Source organism: Xenopus laevis, chromosome 9_10S (assembly GCF_017654675.1).
Source record: "Xenopus laevis strain J_2021 chromosome 9_10S, Xenopus_laevis_v10.1, whole genome shotgun sequence".
Lineage (NCBI taxonomy): Eukaryota > Metazoa > Chordata > Amphibia > Anura > Pipidae > Xenopus > Xenopus laevis.
In genome coordinates this window covers 17,216,292-17,235,600 of record NC_054388.1, presented here as the reverse complement: position 1 = coordinate 17,235,600, position 19,309 = coordinate 17,216,292, and the positions used below count along the sequence as shown (strand labels likewise).

The 19,309-nt window shown below is 40.8% G+C and overlaps 2 protein-coding genes across 2 annotated transcripts; both read left to right on the top strand.

Moving 5' to 3' along the window:
• Window positions 1-3,074: 3,074 nt before the first annotated feature.
• On the top strand, window positions 3,075-7,484 carry LOC121399149 (transcription elongation factor A protein 2-like). The gene is made up of 7 exons (XM_041579088.1): window positions 3,075-3,098; window positions 3,439-3,577; window positions 3,715-3,778; window positions 4,103-4,177; window positions 6,029-6,188; window positions 6,548-6,703; window positions 7,149-7,484. Exons 1-7 carry the CDS (start codon window positions 3,075-3,077, stop codon window positions 7,389-7,391), a joined length of 861 nt encoding a protein of 286 aa, XP_041435022.1. The 3' UTR covers window positions 7,392-7,484.
• A 1,963-nt stretch (window positions 7,485-9,447) lies between these two features.
• Window positions 9,448-19,006, top strand: LOC121398751 (protein kinase C delta type-like). Its single transcript, XM_041577917.1, has 12 exons — window positions 9,448-10,241; window positions 11,986-12,066; window positions 12,675-12,749; window positions 13,164-13,244; window positions 13,762-13,859; window positions 14,433-14,597; window positions 14,730-14,821; window positions 16,390-16,452; window positions 16,551-16,689; window positions 16,946-17,137; window positions 17,707-17,829; window positions 18,187-19,006. The coding sequence occupies exons 1-12, from the start codon at window positions 10,070-10,072 to the stop codon at window positions 18,295-18,297; spliced, it is 1,392 nt and encodes a 463-aa protein (XP_041433851.1). The 5' UTR covers window positions 9,448-10,069; the 3' UTR covers window positions 18,298-19,006.
• Window positions 19,007-19,309: the final 303 nt, after the last annotated feature.

Below are 19,309 nucleotides of genomic sequence, written 5' to 3'. Positions count from 1 at the left end.
GCCTTAAGCCTTATAGTAATGATATAAACAGAACTAGAGAGGGTAACGATTCCACGTATACCATTTCATGTAACCAAGTTACAGAATTTATGCCTTCCCTTCTCTGTTGGCAGGAGGCTACCGACCTGGTACTGGATATAAATACAGCTGCTAACAATGTATCTGTATCAGAGGACAGGAAAACTGTATCCTACTCACTAACAGACCAATGTCGCCCGCCGGGCCCAGAGAGATTTAATTATTATCAAGCCTTAAGCAAAGAAAGTTTCCATTCAAGGCATTGGAGAGTAGGGGTGGCCTATCCCAGTATAGAGAGGGATGGGGTAAAGTTTCACCTTGGGGATAATTGTAAATCCTGGTGCTTATGCAAAGAGAATAATAATTATTCAATGAGACATGACAGAAAAGTAATCAGTTTACCCCACGTCCCTTCCTATAGGAGAATCAGAATCTTATTGGACAATGAGACCGGGTGCCTGTCCTTTTATGAGCTGCGAGAGCCAATCAGGCACCTACACACCTTCACTGGCAAATTCACTGAGCCCCTTTATGCTGCATTCTCAGTGGGTCGCTGGATTTAATCCCTGTGACAATCATTGGTTCTTTATTTAATAAGAAATGTATAACTACAAAAGCCCTTTACTAATTGTTCCTATAGACTACATATATCTTGGGGATTAAAAGAAAAACAAAAAAGCCCCAAAAACACATCATGGGAAACATCTAATACACTTGGATGACACAAACCCCCATGATATACTCCATCAATGGACACAGGTGTTTATTATGGGGGACAGAAAACTTTTCAAAATGTTTTTTCCAAATAGAGTGGTGCTTCTTTTGCGTGACATGCAGTTATCTATTTAATAATAATTCTGGAGTTCAGGGTCTCCAAGTAGAAAAGTGACAACTCACCAGTTAAAGGAAGAGGCTCAGGTGCATCACCCTGAGCCCTCAGCACGGGGAGAGGACAAGCCAAAAAATCCTTTGGAGCAGGCACTCAATGAAGGCAAACTTCCACCAGGCAGATGAATTCAAACTGAAGAGAGTTTATTGTGTCCACAGCCTTACGCGTTTTGTGTCATAAACACTTATTCATAGGCTCAAAACTCCCTGATGAAAGTTCCAAGATGGAACTGAAACATCGTAATCAATAAAACCAACTTTTTTTGACACTTATACTTATGTGCTGTCGCTTTGCATTTGTATACATTTTCTATGACCAGAATCCAGGCTTTTTTATTTGGCTTAAGGTTGTGCGTCCCATATGGACTTTTATATTTATATATATATATATATATATATATATATATATATATATATATATATATATATATATATATATATATATATATATACATGCACAGTTGAATGCAAGTCTTTGCAAATTTATGCACACAACCAAACACTCTGTGTTTGAGTTACACCACAACTTTGATGGCGGAGAAAATATTTGCAGTTTTTACAGATTGTGAATAGAAATTACTGTCAACGCTATTTTCGCTCAAAACCCCCTCACACAGTGGACACACTCACGCAAACACCCGTCTCATTTGAGAGCCATTTGTGAAAATGTATGCGCAATGTAAATTCGCAAAAGATGGAAAAACTGGCATAGCAGTGCAATATTTTAGTACTCAGGAAAAAACATGGACAATATGTACTGCACAAACTTTATAAAGGACCCCGTGTGTTTGTGCAAGATCACTTGGGCTCACTGCAGACTGGACCCAGTCATAGCGGAGAGAGTCCCGGGGCGCAATGGCGGCCAAGGGGGTTGAGGTGGCGCTGGATCATAAAAAGGCTGGATAAGATGGTGGCCAAGAAAAATAACTGCAGGGGCCTCAACCTTCTCCCATAAGCTTTTATTAACCAGCCACTTGCCCCCATAGCCACTGAGCTTCCTATGCCTGCTGTAGCCTGTACTGGATTCCATGCCGTGAACTGCTAAATCATAATTCGTGCTGCAGCCTGTACTTAGTTCTATGCAGCCATGCAGCCTCCTCTAATTACCTGCTAATTGCCACCTAGTGTGTGTGAATTCACTCAGTGGGGTAGTTTGTTACTGGTCCTCACAGCAAAAGAAATGCTGGGGAGCTACAGGACCCCAGAGCTTGGAGACCCCCATTCTATGATCACCACTACAGACACTATTATTATACCAGGATCCCCTGTCTGATCTGAATCTGGATAATCCCCCAGCATTATAATGTGGCCAACCACACCTACCCCTTCATAATACAAATACATAAAGATTGATAGACTGATAGGGAACTCTGATAAAGTCCTGCAGCATATGCAGAGGGATTGTCCTGGCATTGGTAGTGCTTTGCCCAATATAAAGACCCCAGAGACTGATCTATAGGACCAGCTATAAAGCCAAGGACTGGCTCTGGGGCAGGGACCTTTCTCTAAATATATCATTCCCTAGTTCTGAGATATCTCCCTATAATGAATTTTCACCTTGTGTACCTACATCTGTGCTGCTATTGCCATTGTGTTCCCTTTATTGGCCAACTGCATAGATGTAAATCTACCATATGCTATTTATAAACACACACACATTTTTATATATATATATATATATATATATATATATATATATATATATATATATATATATATATATATATATATACACACACACACACACATATATAATACACAAAAGCCATGAATATCTTGTAAATTATATCCTTATAAACTGTGAGTTCTGATGTCATCAGTTATAAACGGTGAGTTCTGATGTAATTTCTGTCACATGACTCATTAAAACCTGTGTATTATAATAAATAAAGTACCCCCAGTTGCAAAATATGAGGATATTAGAAGTTACCTCGGAGTTCCATGACCTGTATAAAAACACTCGGCCTTCAGCCTCGTATCTTTATATGGTAGTGTAACTCCTCAGTAACAATGTCTACAATGACCTCACATCCTTATAAAGCTGCAGAAATAAGTCCCACCCACAAAGGGGTGGTATGTTCATACATAGGTTTTTCGACCAATCGGTAAAGAAAAACCGCCTTGTCATAGAGGCATGCACATGCATAAACATAAAATCCTTGTACGAGATGACTATGAAGTTTACAGAGAGGGTATCCTAGGCAGATGCTTAACCAAGAGGTAGCTAGAGTTACAGAATTGGATCGTGACTCTACTATACAGGAAAGGGCATGGGACATGTCTAAAAGGACTCACATCCCTTTGTGCACACGTATCACCCATAAGATACACCACATTATTTATAAACACTGGCCGTTATAACTGGCACGTGCAGTTATTTGGTGCATTTATATTTTAGTTTGTGTGACTGATGCATGGGCAGTGCCAGCGCCGGCCACACGCCCCAATTCCAGAAGGTACAAAGCAAATTGTCAGTCCTAAATAGTGGTCCTTTTCTCTTAACCCCTGCCATTCTATGCCTGCCACCTGTAGCTTCCCATTGACCCTTTGTTGCCTCTCTTTCAGTCCACCCATGTGGGAATGTCTGTGAATGCGCTGAGGAAGCAAAGTAACAACAATGAGATCATCACGCTATCCAAGTCTCTTATCAAGTCATGGAAAAAGTTGCTGGGTAAGTGCGCACCCTTCCAAATGACAAATTTCTAGGGTTTGGTTATATTGTTGCTTTCGGGACTGGCATCCATGGGTGGGGTTACTATAAGTAGATGCCCCACCACATTGGTTCCATTTCTTATTGTCCCTTGGCAGACGGCTCAGAACAGCCTGGAAAAGAGAAGCTTCAGGTGAAACCCACCTGTTCGAAGGAGCTGGGGTAAGTACATCTGGGAGCAGTGGCGGAACTACCGGGGGAGCAGGGGGTGTGAGCAGGCCAGGGCCCGCACCCCCTCAGGGCCCCCCGGCAGTCCGTTCGCCGCTGAAAATGCGGCCAAATGCGGCCGTACGGAGGGGGGCGGGGCCCGGTTGCGCGTCACGCACCAGGGCCCGCCCCCCTCTAGGATCGCTACTGTCTGGGAGCTTTCTGTTGGGTGAGAAGGTGAGGCAAGGTGTCGGTCTAATGGATCAGTATAGGCAGCCTGTTTTGTCTTTCTGGGTATTACAATGGATCTCTCATGTGTTAACAAATAATTTTTTTCAGCTCTTCCAAGAAAATTGAGGTGCCAAAGACCACAGCCCCCTCAAAGATGGCACGTTCTCCCCTCTGCCAATCCCTGTAAGCAGAAATCAAGCACAGAGCCTGTGTCGGTGTGCTGTAAGCTGTTACCTAGCAACCAGCTGTTCAGTGCAGTAGGAAGGAAGTGACACAGCAGCTAGCGAGTGGCTGGCAGGAAAAGGAAGTCACAGAGACTGGCAAAAGAAGGGAGCCTGGCATAGAGAGCTGCATGGTGGTCAGAGAAAGAGTCCAGAGAGCTGCCGGTGGGCCCAGAGAGCTGAGAGGCTGCACCAAAAGCATTCATTTGGATCGGGCAGGCACAGGGAAGCCACATACTGTGCCTGGAAAGACAGAGAGTGTGAAAGATCCAGACTGGAGGAACAACCAGCAGGAGATTCCTATCTGAGCATCCAAAGGAGCTGGTAATCGCACTGTATGACTGAATGTGCTGGACTCGCCTGAGAGCTCTAAAGAGGATTTTAGTATCCTGTTTAAAGGGACAGTACCCTAAAGAATGCTGAAAATAAACAGACTGTTTATATTAAAGCACATTAAAGGACTCGTTAGTTAGCTAGACAGATTACACTAGCAAGTTAGTTAGTGAGGCTCTATTGCCACCGGTTAGGAGTGCTGCATGTACTAGTTGGCCATTTATTTTAGATAAACCATTATTCAGTTTAACCAATACTGTGTGTGTTATTACTGTATTCCTAGTTGGGCCATCCGTAGGTGCATCCCCGGATCCCACTAGGTGGAGGCACTGCACTACTAAGTATCCAGTCTCTCCCCATACCACTGTGGAGTGGCTCAGGTTTGTCCCGTGCCATAAGGTAAGCGCCACACGTGGAGTAACACAGACAAAGGGGTGTCGAACGGGTTACATATATATATATATATATATATATATATAAGTCCTGTGGGCGTCCGCACTCTATTTTTGTATGATAGCTGAGGTGCAAGATCAATTGTTCATTTGTAGATAGTGAGGAGATCAGCACACTCATTTTCAGATGAATCAAAAGTGCTTTTATTCAACACAGCTTTGGGACACAAAGCTGTGTTGAATAAAAGCACTTTTGATTCATCTGAAAATGAGTGTGCTGATCTCCTCACTATCTATATATATATATATATATATATTTATATATATATATATATATATATATATATATATATATATATATATATATATATATATATATATATTGAATAAAGTACCCCCTATTGTAAAATAAGCATATTATAAGTCATTGAGGAATGCCATGACCATATAAAAGCACAAGGCTGAAGGTTTGGATCTCCTAGGTTACTTCTAATACAAAAGGGGTACTTGTTTTATTATAATACACATAAGCCATGAATATCTTGTAAATTATATCCTTATAAACGGTGATTAGTGATATCATCAATTATTAACACTATGTAGTGATTTCATTTTTGTCACATGACTCACTAAAACTTGTGTATTATAATAAACAAAGTACCCCTTTTTTGGAAAATATGAGTATATTAGAAGTAACCTCTGAGTTCCATGACCTGTATAAAATGTTCATGGAACTCCTCGGTGACTTATAATATCCTTATATTTTACAATAGGGGTTACTTTATTCACTATATAATCAGCAGTAGATTTCATGTTGAGGGATTGATAGAGGGGCTCACTGTGACCCCAAGATCCCTCCCCAAATAACTTAGTCCAGCTTAATTTTGCTTGTTCCGTTCAGCTAATGATACTTGGTTGTTTTTCAGGAGATCACGTGGCTATTGGGGCAGATTGCGAGCTCTTGGCAGCACAGATAGAGGAGTATATCCTTCTGATGGGGGCAGGGGCTTGGGTGGGCATCTGTTATCATTAGCTCTTGTGTCGAGCCTGTGAAACCCACTGACTCGCTTGGGAGTGTTACAACCTTGACTCTTCTCACTCGTGTTTCGGGAGCTGCAGAACACTGATATGAAGTATAAGAACAGGATCCGGAGTCGCATTTCAAACCTAAAGGATTCCAAGAACCCGGATCTTCGGAAGAATGTGCTCTGTGGTATCATTACCCCTGAGCAAATTGCTATCATGTCTGTGAGGTGAAAGGGGAGTTTGGGAACCAGAGAAAGGAGAGAATGGTCAGTGATCTTGTGCCACTAAAAGGAGGAAGGTGCCTTCAGTCTCATAATTGTGATGGTAGTATAGAGAAGGCATTGGCACCTAGTGGGAGTGGAGAGAAGGTATTGGAGCCTCGTGGGAGTGGCAAGGTAACTGCTTCTGTTTCAAGAAGGAATGAGATCTCAACCCTTAATGGGAGTGGTGAGAGGGCATTGGTGCCTCGTGGAAGGGGAAAGGAGACATTGGCATGTAGTGGGAGTAGAGAGAAGGCATTGGAGCCTAGTGGGACTGGGAAGGTAACATTGACCCCATTTCTCTTATGGAATAGGCATTAGGCAACATTGGAAATGGCCAGTAATGAGCTGAAGGAGATGAGGAAAGAGATAACCAAGGCCTCCATTCAGGAGCATCAAATGGGAAAGACTGGAGGAACCCAAAGTGACCTGTTCACCTGTGGGAAATGCAAGAAAAAGAATTGTACATACACACAGGTACTCTGCACTATGTACCTTGTACCGAATTGTAACATCCACAGTGCCCTAAGTACAGAGCCTTACCCTATGTGCAGTTTATATTGTGAATAAAGTACCCCCTCTTGTAAAATATAAGGATATTATAAGTCACCTCATATTTTTCAACTTTATTTATTATAATACACAAGTTTCAGTGAGTCATGTGACAGAAATGACATCACTAAGCTCTGATTATAACCAATGACATCGCTAAGCACCATTTATAAGGATATCATTTACAGGATATTCATGGCTCTTGTATGTGCCGTTATAGGCGCTGCTGCAGCAGTTTCAGTAGTTTTCTTTGGTCAGTCCAATGCAAGTGATTGGTTACTCACAGTTCAGGAGCACAGCGCACCCTACAGGCAGAATTGTATACTGGGCAGGCACCTGATTTGTCCTGTTACTTGTGGCTCTCCCCCAGGTACAGACCCGCAGTGCTGATGAACCAATGACCACATTTGTCGTGTGCAACCAGTGTGGGAACCGCTGGAAGGTAAGATTCCCTCTGTGGATTTATCAGTTCAGCAGTAAAAAGCGACTATTACACTTTATACAGAATTTACTTTTGTATTTGGGTCTATATTGTTTAACTTGTGGGATTTACTCATGTTATTGGGTTTTTACCTTGCACTATGTGACTAGACTGCAGAGTTTAAAAGTCTGACTGACGTTGTGGTTTCAGGCTGCATTTATTGGTCCTGTTTCTTGCTGCTTGCCCCATGTGAGGTCCCTTAAAGGAACCCATTTCCAAACTGCATGTAATACTTTGGCCCCATCATATCTTGTCTGTGTGTTCCTGATGTTGATTGCTGACCAGGAGCATGCTCACAATGTGACTAGACATGGCAGCTGCCTAACTCCTGTAGTGCTGCTCTGTCTTCTCAGCCCAGGCATGGGGCACGTTGACAACTGCCCCATACATGTTTTGTTCTATTACTGGTTTATTTTGGAGGGTTGCTAACTGGTCTCATTCATGTTAATGGGGTTGTTGAGAGTACATCAGGGCCAGCAAGGGTTTCAGTAACCAATCACACAACCACTATCATGAAATCATGAACGGAACATCCATGTGCTGAATTAACTGTAAGGAGCCTTGCGCAGGGTGTTTTTTGGTTACAGAAAAAAAAGGGTAACGTTAAGGAATTTATAGTGATTAGCTCTAAATGATGTGCTTAGTGGAGGGAACACTTTTATGTGTCTGATTTGATAGTTGCTAAAATCTGCTTTTTTCCAAGCCTGTTTATAACATAAAACATACAAGCCTCTCTTTCTCCCACGTTATCCAAAAATTCCACCATAAAGCTTGCCATCCAAACACCCAAGTCTATACATATATGTCCAAAGCCCAATGTGTTGGTTTTCATGTTTAATTCTTGTGGTTTTTAAGTTAATTACCTTTATATTCAGCAGCTCTCCAGTTTGCAGTCTTACCTAGGGTCCAAATTACCCTAGAAACCAGGCACTGATTTGAAGAGAGACTGGAATATGAATAGGAGAGGGTCTGAATATAAAGATGAGTAATAAAAATTAGCAATAACAATAAGGGGCCGATTCATCAAGGGTCGAATATCGAGGGTTAATTAACCCTCGATATTCGACTAGGAATTGAAATCCTTCGACTTCGAATATCGAAGTCGAAGGATTTAGCTCAAATTCTGCGATCGTACGATCGAAGGATTATTCCTTCGATCGAACGATTAAATCCTTCGAATCGAACGATTCGAAGGATTTTAATCCAACGATCGAAGGAATATCCTTCGATGAAAAAAACTTAGGCAAGCCTATGGGGACCTTCCCCATAGGCTAATATTGACTTCGGTAGCTTTTAGCTGCCGAACTAGGGGGTCGAAGTTTTTTCTTAAAGAGACAGTACTTCGACTATCGAATGGTCGAATAGTGGAACGATTTTTAGTTCGAATCCTTCGATTCGAAGTCGTAGTCGAAGGTCGAAGTAGCCCATTCGATGGTCGAAGTAGCCCAAAAAATACTTCGAAATTCAAAGTTTTTTTACTTCGAATCCTTCACTCGAGCTTGATGAATCGGCCCCTAAATGTATAGCCTTCGAGAGCATTTGTTTTTCGACGGGTCAGTGACCCCCCTTCTGAAAGCTGGAAAAAGTCAGAAGAAGAAGGCAAACAATTAAAAAAAAAATTAAGGCCAACTAAAAAGTTGCTAAGCATTAGCCATTCTATAAAATACTAAAAGTTAACCCCTTTAATAGCATTACTCCCTAGTACCGCTTTGAGTATTTGCCTTATAATTTAAATTTATAACATTCAATGGAATGTTTGGTGAAATAAACATGGCCTTCCTCGAAACTGTCCGGGTCATCTGGATGATAACCATTTGTTGCTGGGAAAACCTGTATATATGGTTCTGGATTAAAAGTGCCTTCTCAGATGTGCAAGCTCTCCATGCCATGTGCACTACTAATGCACCCCCATATCCTCACAGATCATATTTATACAGGTATGGGATTTGTTATCCAGAAACCTCCAAATTGCAGAAATGCCATCTCCCATAGACTCCATTTTATCCAAATAATCAAAATTTTTACAAATGATTTCCCTTTTCTCTGTAATAATAAAACAGTACCTTATACTTGATCCCAGCTAAGATATAATTAATCCTTATTGGAAGCAGAACCAGCCTATTGGGTTTATTTAATGTTTACATGATTTTCTAGTAGACTAGTTCCAAATTGTGGAAAGATCTGTTATCTGGAAATCCCAAAGTCCCAAGCATTCTGGATAACCGGTCCCATACCTTTATAAAGGTTGTTCTTTGCATGGTAGAGGTATTACATGCATGTGTGCCTCTGGGATACCCTTGTTTTTAATTTCACAACTTTTCTAGTCTTTATATTGTTTATAAACATTTGTCAAGCCTCCTTATATATATTCTTTTTTATGACCATATACTCCGATTTTATCCAGTGTTTGTGAATTGCAGATGGGCTAGCCTGCATCGGGTTAAGCATGACATGAAGAAGGAAGATAAATGGTGGACTGCAATATCCATCAGCTGGAGCAGGTGAAATAGAGATTTTCATAGGGCAATGCACCATAAAGATCTACAGTATATAGGACAAATGGCTATAATGATTGGCAGGTAAATGGATTCCTGCTTCTTCCTGGGTATTTGTGAGAGTTCTACTCATCCACAAAGTTTATATTTAGAAAGGATTCTCTGATGAACAAAGGTTGATCAATCTGTATTCTATGTACTTTTCAAACTGCTGCTCAGGCTCAACTGGCACATGCCACTCAGCCACCAGCTCTCAGGGTCCAACTGTCACAACTGTCATTTAGCCAGTTTGCAGAGATAGCAGGAGCTTGTGAGATGGAGAGAAATTTTGGAGATAGATGTGCTAGGAGAGGAGATTTTTTTTTGCAGGAAAGTGAGTTTTCAGTGAAGAAGAAGATGAAGAAGAAGAAGAAGAAGGAGGAAGAAGATCCTTCTTGGAAAATGAAGAAGAAGAGGAGATGTGAGAGTCCAGTGGAAGAACCAGCTGGTAAGTAGAAGATACTTGACAAATATCACTATAAGAATAGAATTAAATATCCTGTAACTCATCTGTGGAATATGCAAAGATTAGCCTTTTACATGGGGAGATGGTGTCCCCACCTCTCATTTAATATAAAAAAAAACCATGGGGTGTGTATGTCCTATAAATTAATAAATGACTATATGTAGGGTACTAGGAGAGCCAGATTATAAAGTATACTGCATACAACATATTTTAGGTACCAGTAAGCACTTGCTTCCAATGTGTATAATGCTCTTTGATGCCAGTGACCGTTGGCACCATAAATTGCTTGGACAACCATTATATGACTATATGTAGGGAACTACGAGTACCTGTATATAAAGTTTATGGTATACAACATATTTTGGGTACCAGTATGCAATCCCTTCCTATGTGTCTATTGCTATTTGGTGCCAGTGTCTGTTGGCACCATAGAACCCTTGACTTTTCATGTTTAATATAGTTGAGGCACCACTATATGACTATATGTAGGATAATATGTGTGCCTGTATATAATGTATACGGTATACAACATATTTTGAGTATGAGTATGTTCTCCCTTCCAATGCTCTCATGGTGCCAGCATCTGTTGGCTGTCAGAGTATAATTTGCATGGAGTACCAGTGCCAACTGTCTTTAACTGTATACTTGGAGTGCCAACCATTAGCTCTTATGGTGTAATATAATTGATACATCTATATATATATATAGTTATATATACAGGGTACTATATGTATCTATATATATGTTTACTGTATATAACATTTTGGGTACCAGTGTGCACTCCCTTCCAATGGGTATAATGCCCTCATGGTGCCAGTGTCTGTTGCTTGGTATACCTGTGCCAGCTTTTTTTCACTATGTATAATTTACTTGCAGTTCCAATAACTGTTGGCTTTTATTGATTAATATGGATAAGGTACCACTATATGACTATATGTAGGATAATATTCCTTCAGTGTGTCTGTGCCCATTGCCTGTCAGAGTATGATGTGGTTGGGGTACCTGTGCCAACTCTCTTTGGCTGTATATAATGTACCACTGGGTCTCACTGTATGTAACATTCTTGGGGTGGCAGTAACTTGCTTTCTACTATATATTATTATTGTCCCATTGCCCACAGCCTCTTATTATATATAATGTTCTCTACTGCTTCTGATGGGGTACCTGTATCCACTGCCCCTTGTGTTATACATGTATGGGATCCATTATCTGGAAACCGATTATCCAAAAAGCTCTGGATTATGGAAAGGCCATCTCCCATAGAGTCCATTTTAATTAAAAAACAAACTAATACGTGTTTAAATGATTTTTAATAGTAGATAGTTGGGTGTAATGTGCTTGGGGTGGCAGTACCCCTTAGACTCAAGCTGGTGCTTGTCATTTAGGTGCAACCTGTCATATACAACTCAGGATTAAATTGTCACTGACCAGTTTTCCAACCAGCTTTACCAGTAAGAAGCAACATTTTCACACTTGGAGATTTAAGGGATCATATATAAAAGCCCTGGCATCAGATTCAAGAGAATAAACTTGTGCCCCTTAGTGTTCAGTTCCAGAGCAATTTTGCCCAGGGTGCAGAGTGTGGCACTGGCAGGTGCAAAGTTTAAATAACAAGTGCACTTTGTACTTGTATTTTGCACATTGCACCCATAAATGATAAATGAATCCCTTAACAAATTAGTGATTAGAGTCACAAATTGACAATTAGTTTTTTTTTTCTTTTTAGTGGGAAGATTCGGAGATGGAAGTAGAAAGAGGTATCCTCTGAGAAGGAAAAGATCTCGAAGTCCGGAGGAGAACCCAGCTGGTAAGGAGAACAAAACTTGAAAGATATTGATGTAGGACTTACAGGGGTGCTCGCCCTCAAAAACAGTTCCCCACAGATCCAATATTTCAAATAAACTTTTTAATGTGCATTTATTATAAATTTCACTGGTTGTATGGTAATTTATGGTAAATTAAACCAGACTTGCCTGTGATATCACTGCAGAAATGGCCAATTACCACTCCATTAACTCCAGACATGCCACTAAGATCACTGCATCAATGGATAGATGGAGGAGAGCTCACATTTAGGTGCAACCTGTCATATGCAATTCAGGATTAAATTGTCACTGACAGTTTTCCAACCAGCTTTACCAGTAAGAAGCAACATTTTCTCACTTGGAGATTTAAGGGATCATATATAAAAGCCCGGGGGGCAGAGGCAATGGAATAAACTTGTGCCCCTTAGTGTTTAGTTCCAGAGCAATTGTGCCCAGGGTGCAGAGTGTGGCACTGGCAGGTGCAAAGTTTAACCAACAAGTGCGCTTTGTACTTGTATTTTGCACAGTGCACATATAAATGATAAACAAGTCCCTGACTAAATTAGTGATTAGAGAGTCACAAAGTGACTATTTTTTTTTTTTTTTTCAGTGGAAAGATACGGAGAAAGAAAGCAGTATCCTCTGAGAAGGAAAAGATCTAGAAGTCCGGAGGAGAACCCAGCTGGTAAGGAGAACAATACTTTAAAGATATTGTTGTAGGACTTAAAGGGCTGCTCAACCCCAAAAACGGCTCCCCACAGATCCAATAATTCAAAGCAACTTTCCAATGTGGACTCATTACAAATTTCACTGGTTGTATGGTCATTTATGGTAAATTAAACCCAGACTTGCCTGTGATATCACTGCAGAAATGGCCACTTACTTCTCCGTTAACTCCAGACATGCCACGTAGATCACTGCATCAGTTCCAGAGCAATTGTGCCCAGGGTGCAGAGTGTGGCACTGGCAGGTGCAAAGTTTAAAGTGCGCTTTGTACTTGTATTTTGCACATTGCACCCATAAATGATAAATGAGTCCCTGACTAAATTAGTGATTAGAGAGTCACAAAGTTACAATTTGTGTGTTTTTTCTTTTTTAGTGGGAAGATTCGGAGATGGAAACCGAAAGCAGTATCCTCTTAGAAGGGAAAGATCTAGAAGTCCGGAGGAGAACCCAGCTGGTAAGGAGAACAAAGCTTGAAAGATATTGATGTAGGACTTAAAGGGGTGCTTAACTCCAAAAACAGCTCCTCACAGATCCATTAATTCAAATCAACTTTTCAATGTGCATTCATTGTAAATTTCACTGGTTGTATGGTGATTTATGGTAAATTAAACCCAGACTTGCCTGTGATATCACTGCAGAAATGGATAATTAGCTCTCCATTAACTCCAGACATGCCACTAAGATCACTGCATCAATGGATAGATGGAGGAGAGCTCACAGGGCTGTAATTTACAATCAAATGGTCAAGGCCCGGGGGTCTACTGCAGACAGATTGTTTTTTCCATCTTGACTCCATATTCTACCTAGTCACTGATTTGGGAATATACCACCAAAATAGGGACACTTGCAATAAATGAAACATGGGACACAAAGAAGACTGCAACTTAAATATCAGGACATTGTTAAACAGTTTATGCGTATTTATTGAATGAATGTCACATTGTCTTTTTTTTTTTTTTCTAATCTCCTAGGAGGAAAAGAGAAGAAGATTAGAGAGGACGCATCGGCGTACCTAGACATTAACAATTACTGCCTATATAAGGAGTTAGGCAAAGGCAGCTTTGGCAAGGTAAGTTGATGAGCTTCTATGGGAAAATATATTGTTCTGATCTGGAAGGAAACCAAAAGGAGGCAGAAATCATGAGAGAATTAAAGATAAAATGTGAACTCTCCTCTGAAAAGTAGAAGTACATGGACTATATCTGCTGTAGAGAATACTTTCCTTTATCTAAAGGATACCCCCAACCTTAATTGCTATTGAAGAAAAATGGTCAGTCCCAGGCAGGAAACACGTATGACTTTTCAATGTACCTTTTAAAGAGGTAGTTAAATTGACAGACTGGAGAGAGGCAGAACAAAAAAAAAAAACACTATTAAAAAAGCAGACCAATTGCAAAGTGTCTTTGAATATCACTTTCTATATTATGCTTAGTTAATTTATCCTATACTACCACCTTTGGCTGTTACATTATTGTCAGTAAAAAAATGTGAGGCTATGAGGATAAATGGGAATACAGAATATTTCATGGTTCATCATTTGTTCAAATACTTGTATTTAACTCTAAATCATGGGAGCTAGAGTCACTCATTTCCATATAAGCGACCCAATAATATAGACTTCTTTCTCATTCTTATTTTCTAGGTGGTGTTGGCATCATATACCATCAAGGACCAACTGACTGCTATTAAGATCATCGAGAAGCAGCGGGAGGATGACTTGAAATATGTCAGGAGAGAGGCATCGGTTCTCCAGATTGCTAGCAGGTGCCCATTCCTATGCCGGGCAATGGCGACTTTCCAAACTCAGGTACTGGAACCCATACTACTATTGATACAAGTGTATCATGCACTTTCTAACCTGGAATGTTATTAGTTTGATTTAGTTTCTCTCTTCTGTCCTATCCATTTCTATGCCTCATCTTCTCCTTTCTGTTTTCAGTCGCTGATCCTGCTAGCCCTGGAGTACGTCAGTGGCGGCACTCTGCAGAACATCATCAAGACCCGGGGCCATCTGAACAGTGAGCAAATCCTGTAAGTAGCATGCTGCTTGAGACAGAAGTACCTAAAATACAGTGTATAACTCTCAGTCACATAATATTATAAGTAACATGCTACTGGAGACTGGAGTACCCCCGTAGGCACAGGCGTTCTCCGAAAATTTTCCAGGGGGAAAAAGAAGAAAACATATTACACAAATTACTTGTATCCATATTTAGGTTTCCACACAAACCTAACAAAAGCGTTTCTACGTATACAAATTAGTAACTGTTGCACATGTAGAGCATTGCCATTCTATTAGTGACACAAACTCATTGTTTGCCAGGACAGCAGTTGGTCTTTTCTATTTTCTTAGCACAATTACTAGCCAGCGGTTTGTAGAATGTTATTCCCTCTATAGTTCTAGTTCCAGCTGGAGACATACAGTGACACCTCCATTTTACATACCCTCATTTTAGGTTTTTCCATATCTTATACCATTTTTTTGTGGTCCCACCAAATATAATGTATAATACATTTCCCTGACTTTACACCATTTTTTCTGGTCCCCTGAAAAATGTAAAATAGGGGTTCTACTGTACATAAAGTAACAACGGCAGGAAGAGGTTGTGCACAACAAAATGTCACTAGCATAGAATCTATGTTTATACATTTTATTTCAGTCAAGGGGAAAGCTGCTTTGTTCCCAAGGGTTAAACAATAAGAGTCATCCAAAAACAAACAATGAGGGGGTGAGGTGCAAAAATATATATTATAATATTATAGATATTTCTAGCTATACAGACATATAGAGGGAGGCAGAGGGTTATTAGCAATGGGGAGGTGAGTGTGGAGGTAACTCAGCAGAATGAGAAGGGAAAGGGTAAAAGAGGACAGTGAATAGAGTGAGGACATGGATAGGTGGGGGATTCAATGGAGCAGCAGGACAAGGAACAAATGTGACAAATGCACTGAGAGAATGGTTATAGATACACAACTATACACACACACACACAGGTTCATTATAGTCTCTATAACTCACACACACAGTCTGTCAGACCTTCTTAAACACAGTTAACACTCACAGCTTATTTTACACAGACACACACACACACACACACTGGCATTCACACTCTAAGCTTAACACAACAGATTCACACTCCTCTGCCCTGGGAAAGAAGCTGCTTCATCAGAAGAAGATTCTCGACCCTGATTCTCTCATTCCTCACACAGTTGAAGAGCAGAAAGCATCTCACAGAGGGAAGGGGTGGAGCTAAATCCGGACTGCTGCTCTGAGCAGTAGAATAGGCATTGGCATGGTCCATTATTTGAAGGGGTGCTGACCATAAAATGTGAGCCTTTGACAAGCTTATTACAGGTTCTTAATGGTAATGTTAAGAAACGTGTTTATATAAAAAAGAACAAAACAATATATGTATACATATGGCAAGAGAATATCCTTTATTATAAAGTACAATTGCCCCTATATATGGATGCCCATGACAGCAGGGACACACTGCTCAAGCACATATGAAATGGTATAGGGGACTGTTGCACAGTATTGTAAGTAACATGCGACTTGAGCAGGACTACAGATTGATTTGTATTTTCTTTTTATTAAGGTTCTATGCTTCAGAAATAGTGGTGGGTATAAAGTTCCTGCACAAGAATGGGATCGTTCATAGGTAAGGAACAGTGCTCTCCCAAATCCTTCTCTATTTATACACAGTTGTGTTTCTGGACACCATTCTATTATTAAATGTGTACTGGATGTATCTTACAGAGACCTCAAGCCGGAGAACATATTGGTGGATGACCAGGGCCACATAAAGATCTGTGATTTTGGCCTTGTCTGCACCCGTATGTATGGAGAGAAGACGCGGTGTGGCTATTATGGAACACCAGGCTACACAGCACCACAGGTGAGAATCTCAGCTCCTATACAGTTAGAAATCACAAAGTGACGTTGATGTGTTATGTCACTTACCCAAATAAAACCCTGAGCCTACGGGACTGCCTGAGTCACCTAATCCTTGAGCCATCCTGGATAATGACATTTTTATATCTACTTTGTTAGCCTTCATTCAATCATTGGTTGACCCATTCTCCATACCTATATGGTAATCAGGGTTCTTTGTATGAGAACTTTTCATAACTAATCTGTTATTTGTATTCAAGGTTTTATCAGAGGAGGATTATGACGCTGGAGCTGACTGGTGGTCATTCGGCGTCATCTTGTATGAAATGGCCACCGGTAAATTACCGTTCTCGCCGAAGGGAACCCTGGAACAACAGGCAGAAACCATTATCAACGGAGAGCCTGAGTATCCAGATTCCCTTTCTACCACCCTGCGGGACCTCATAGAGCAGGTTAGTAAAATCAGAATGAACATTAAGTAAATGCTTCTATAAAGATAAACTTACAAAGATTCTCTTTGTTTTCGATATAACAGAATGATTTTTTGGTATTTAGTTGATGGAGGTATGTTGACAATCTGTGGCCATTTGTATAAGTTAGATGACCCTCACTGGTATAGTTTCTAGGCAAGAGCTTCTCTATCAAGTGTTGCAGGAATGAAGTGCATTAGAGCCTGGGGTGAAGTCTGCAGAAAAAGGTCACGCTAGGAAGAGATTCATAAGTAAGGGGATAGTGTAAGAGCAAAGTTTAGTAGTAGGTGATGTAGTAGGGCTAGAATAAGAGGTTTTTAAAGAGGACCATTATGGACAGCTTAGATCTCTGTTGGTTTTTGCCAAATTTTATTTGCTGGGTCCTTACCCGCAGAGCTTTTCTGGTACTTTATGATATTCCGGATACCAACCAAGGTCACAAGTCATAACCTGGGAACAATAACATAATTGTATACATATAATTGTTTTACTGAATGGAAGGTAGAAACATAGATGGAATATTTTAAATAACTCTCCATCATTTACTTTAGCTCTTGAAGAAGGAGGCCGACCAACGCCTTGGGGTGAATGGCAACATCCGGCATCACCCTTTCTTTTCCACTCTCAAATGGAAGAGAGTAAAGAAGAGAAAACTGGAGTCTCCCATAAAACCTGTAAGTAATAACTGTAATATGATCACATTTACCCAGAAGGGAAATAGTACCACCCATGCCCACACTCAGAGTGAATCAGAGCAGTCACCTTTCTGTCTATTCTTGTACTGGCTCCAGAGTCCTTTTATGTTCTGCACCATTTGATTTTCTAATCCTATTTGCAGTAGTTTTACATTGTATGTGTTCTGACAAAACACAAAACTTTTTTGGGGAGGGCTCAGGGGATCAGTCTGTTAAAATGAAACAGGAGCTCCTCTCTTGCTTTTATACACTAATAGCAATTTACAATGTCTACATATCACCATGGCCAAAGGGAATAATTATTGTATGACCATGTATTTTTATTATTTCTCATAGAAACCAGCTAAGGGTCTCGTCAAAAAAGACATCTCGTTCCCGAAAGAGAACCCGAGCGAGACCCGCATGCTCAAGAAGTTCAATTACGTGGACCCGAGCTGGCTGGAATAATGCGTCAAAAAAGCCGTGCAACATACCACCATGACACCACTAGCACCTCCACCGCTTCATCCTGCAACATCGGGTAATGTATAATGGCAACAAGCAAGGTGAGCAAATACTGTAATTACCATCTTACTGTCCAGCTCTACCTTATAATTCCAACACCCAAAGAGGATCTTCTCCCCGAAATACAACATCTTGCAGGTTATTAGCACTGTGGCCGACATCACCATAGAAAGCACTTACAGCTGCATTTATTATCCCAAGTGCTTTCAGTGCCAATACCAACTTATGCAGCTTTGTTTTTCATGTTCATAGTTTTATACTTTTTAAGTTAAAAAACAAAAACAAAAAAAAACAAAAAAAATTCCCCCCATCTTCCCTTGTTATACTACCCCATCTTCCCATGGTAACCATTCCCATAAGCACAGTCTGTGACCTCCAGGCTTTATCATTATCTGTAATGTCATCAGAGGGGGGGATAGGGGTGGGCATAGCTAGTGGTTTGTGACTGGCTAATTTGTAATCTGTGGCCAGTCACAAGCCACCAGCGGTTCCCCTCTACTGACATCACAGACTACATGCTCAACTACCCATCCATTTATATCCCTTACCAAGCATAGCCTGTTCCCCCCAGGTCTTATAAAGCACAACCTGTTCCCCCCAGGTCTTATAAAGCATAGCCTGTTCCCCCCAGGTCTTATAAAGCACAACCTGTTCCCCCAGGTCTTATAAAGCACAGCCTGTTCCCCCCAGGTCTTATAAAGCACAACCTGTTCCCCCAGGTCTTATAAAGCATAGCCTGTTCCCCCCAGGTCTTATAAAGCACAACCTGTTCCCCCCAGGTCTTATAAAGCACAGCCTGTTCCCCTCAGGTCTTATAAAGCACAACCTGTTCCCCCAGGTCTTATAAAGCATAGCCTGTTCCCCCCAGGTCTTATAAAGCACAACCTGTTCCCCCCAGGTCTTATAAAGCATAGCCTGTTCCCCCCAGGTCTTATAAAGCACAACCTGTTCCCCC

Coding starts and splice junctions, on each gene's coding strand:
- LOC121399149 (XM_041579088.1), top strand. CDS start 3,075: ATGACTATGAAGTTTACAGAGAGG. Junction 4,178..6,028: donor TCTCCCCTCTGCCAATCCCT/GTAAGCAGAAAT, acceptor GTTACAACCTTG/ACTCTTCTCACTCGTGTTTC. Junction 6,704..7,148: donor AGAATTGTACATACACACAG/GTACTCTGCACT, acceptor GCTCTCCCCCAG/GTACAGACCCGCAGTGCTGA.
- LOC121398751 (XM_041577917.1), top strand. CDS start 10,070: ATGGAGAGAAATTTTGGAGATAGATGTGCTAGGAGAGGAGATTTTTTT. Junction 13,860..14,432: donor GCAAAGGCAGCTTTGGCAAG/GTAAGTTGATGA, acceptor CTTATTTTCTAG/GTGGTGTTGGCATCATATAC. Junction 17,138..17,706: donor TGCGGGACCTCATAGAGCAG/GTTAGTAAAATC, acceptor CATTTACTTTAG/CTCTTGAAGAAGGAGGCCGA.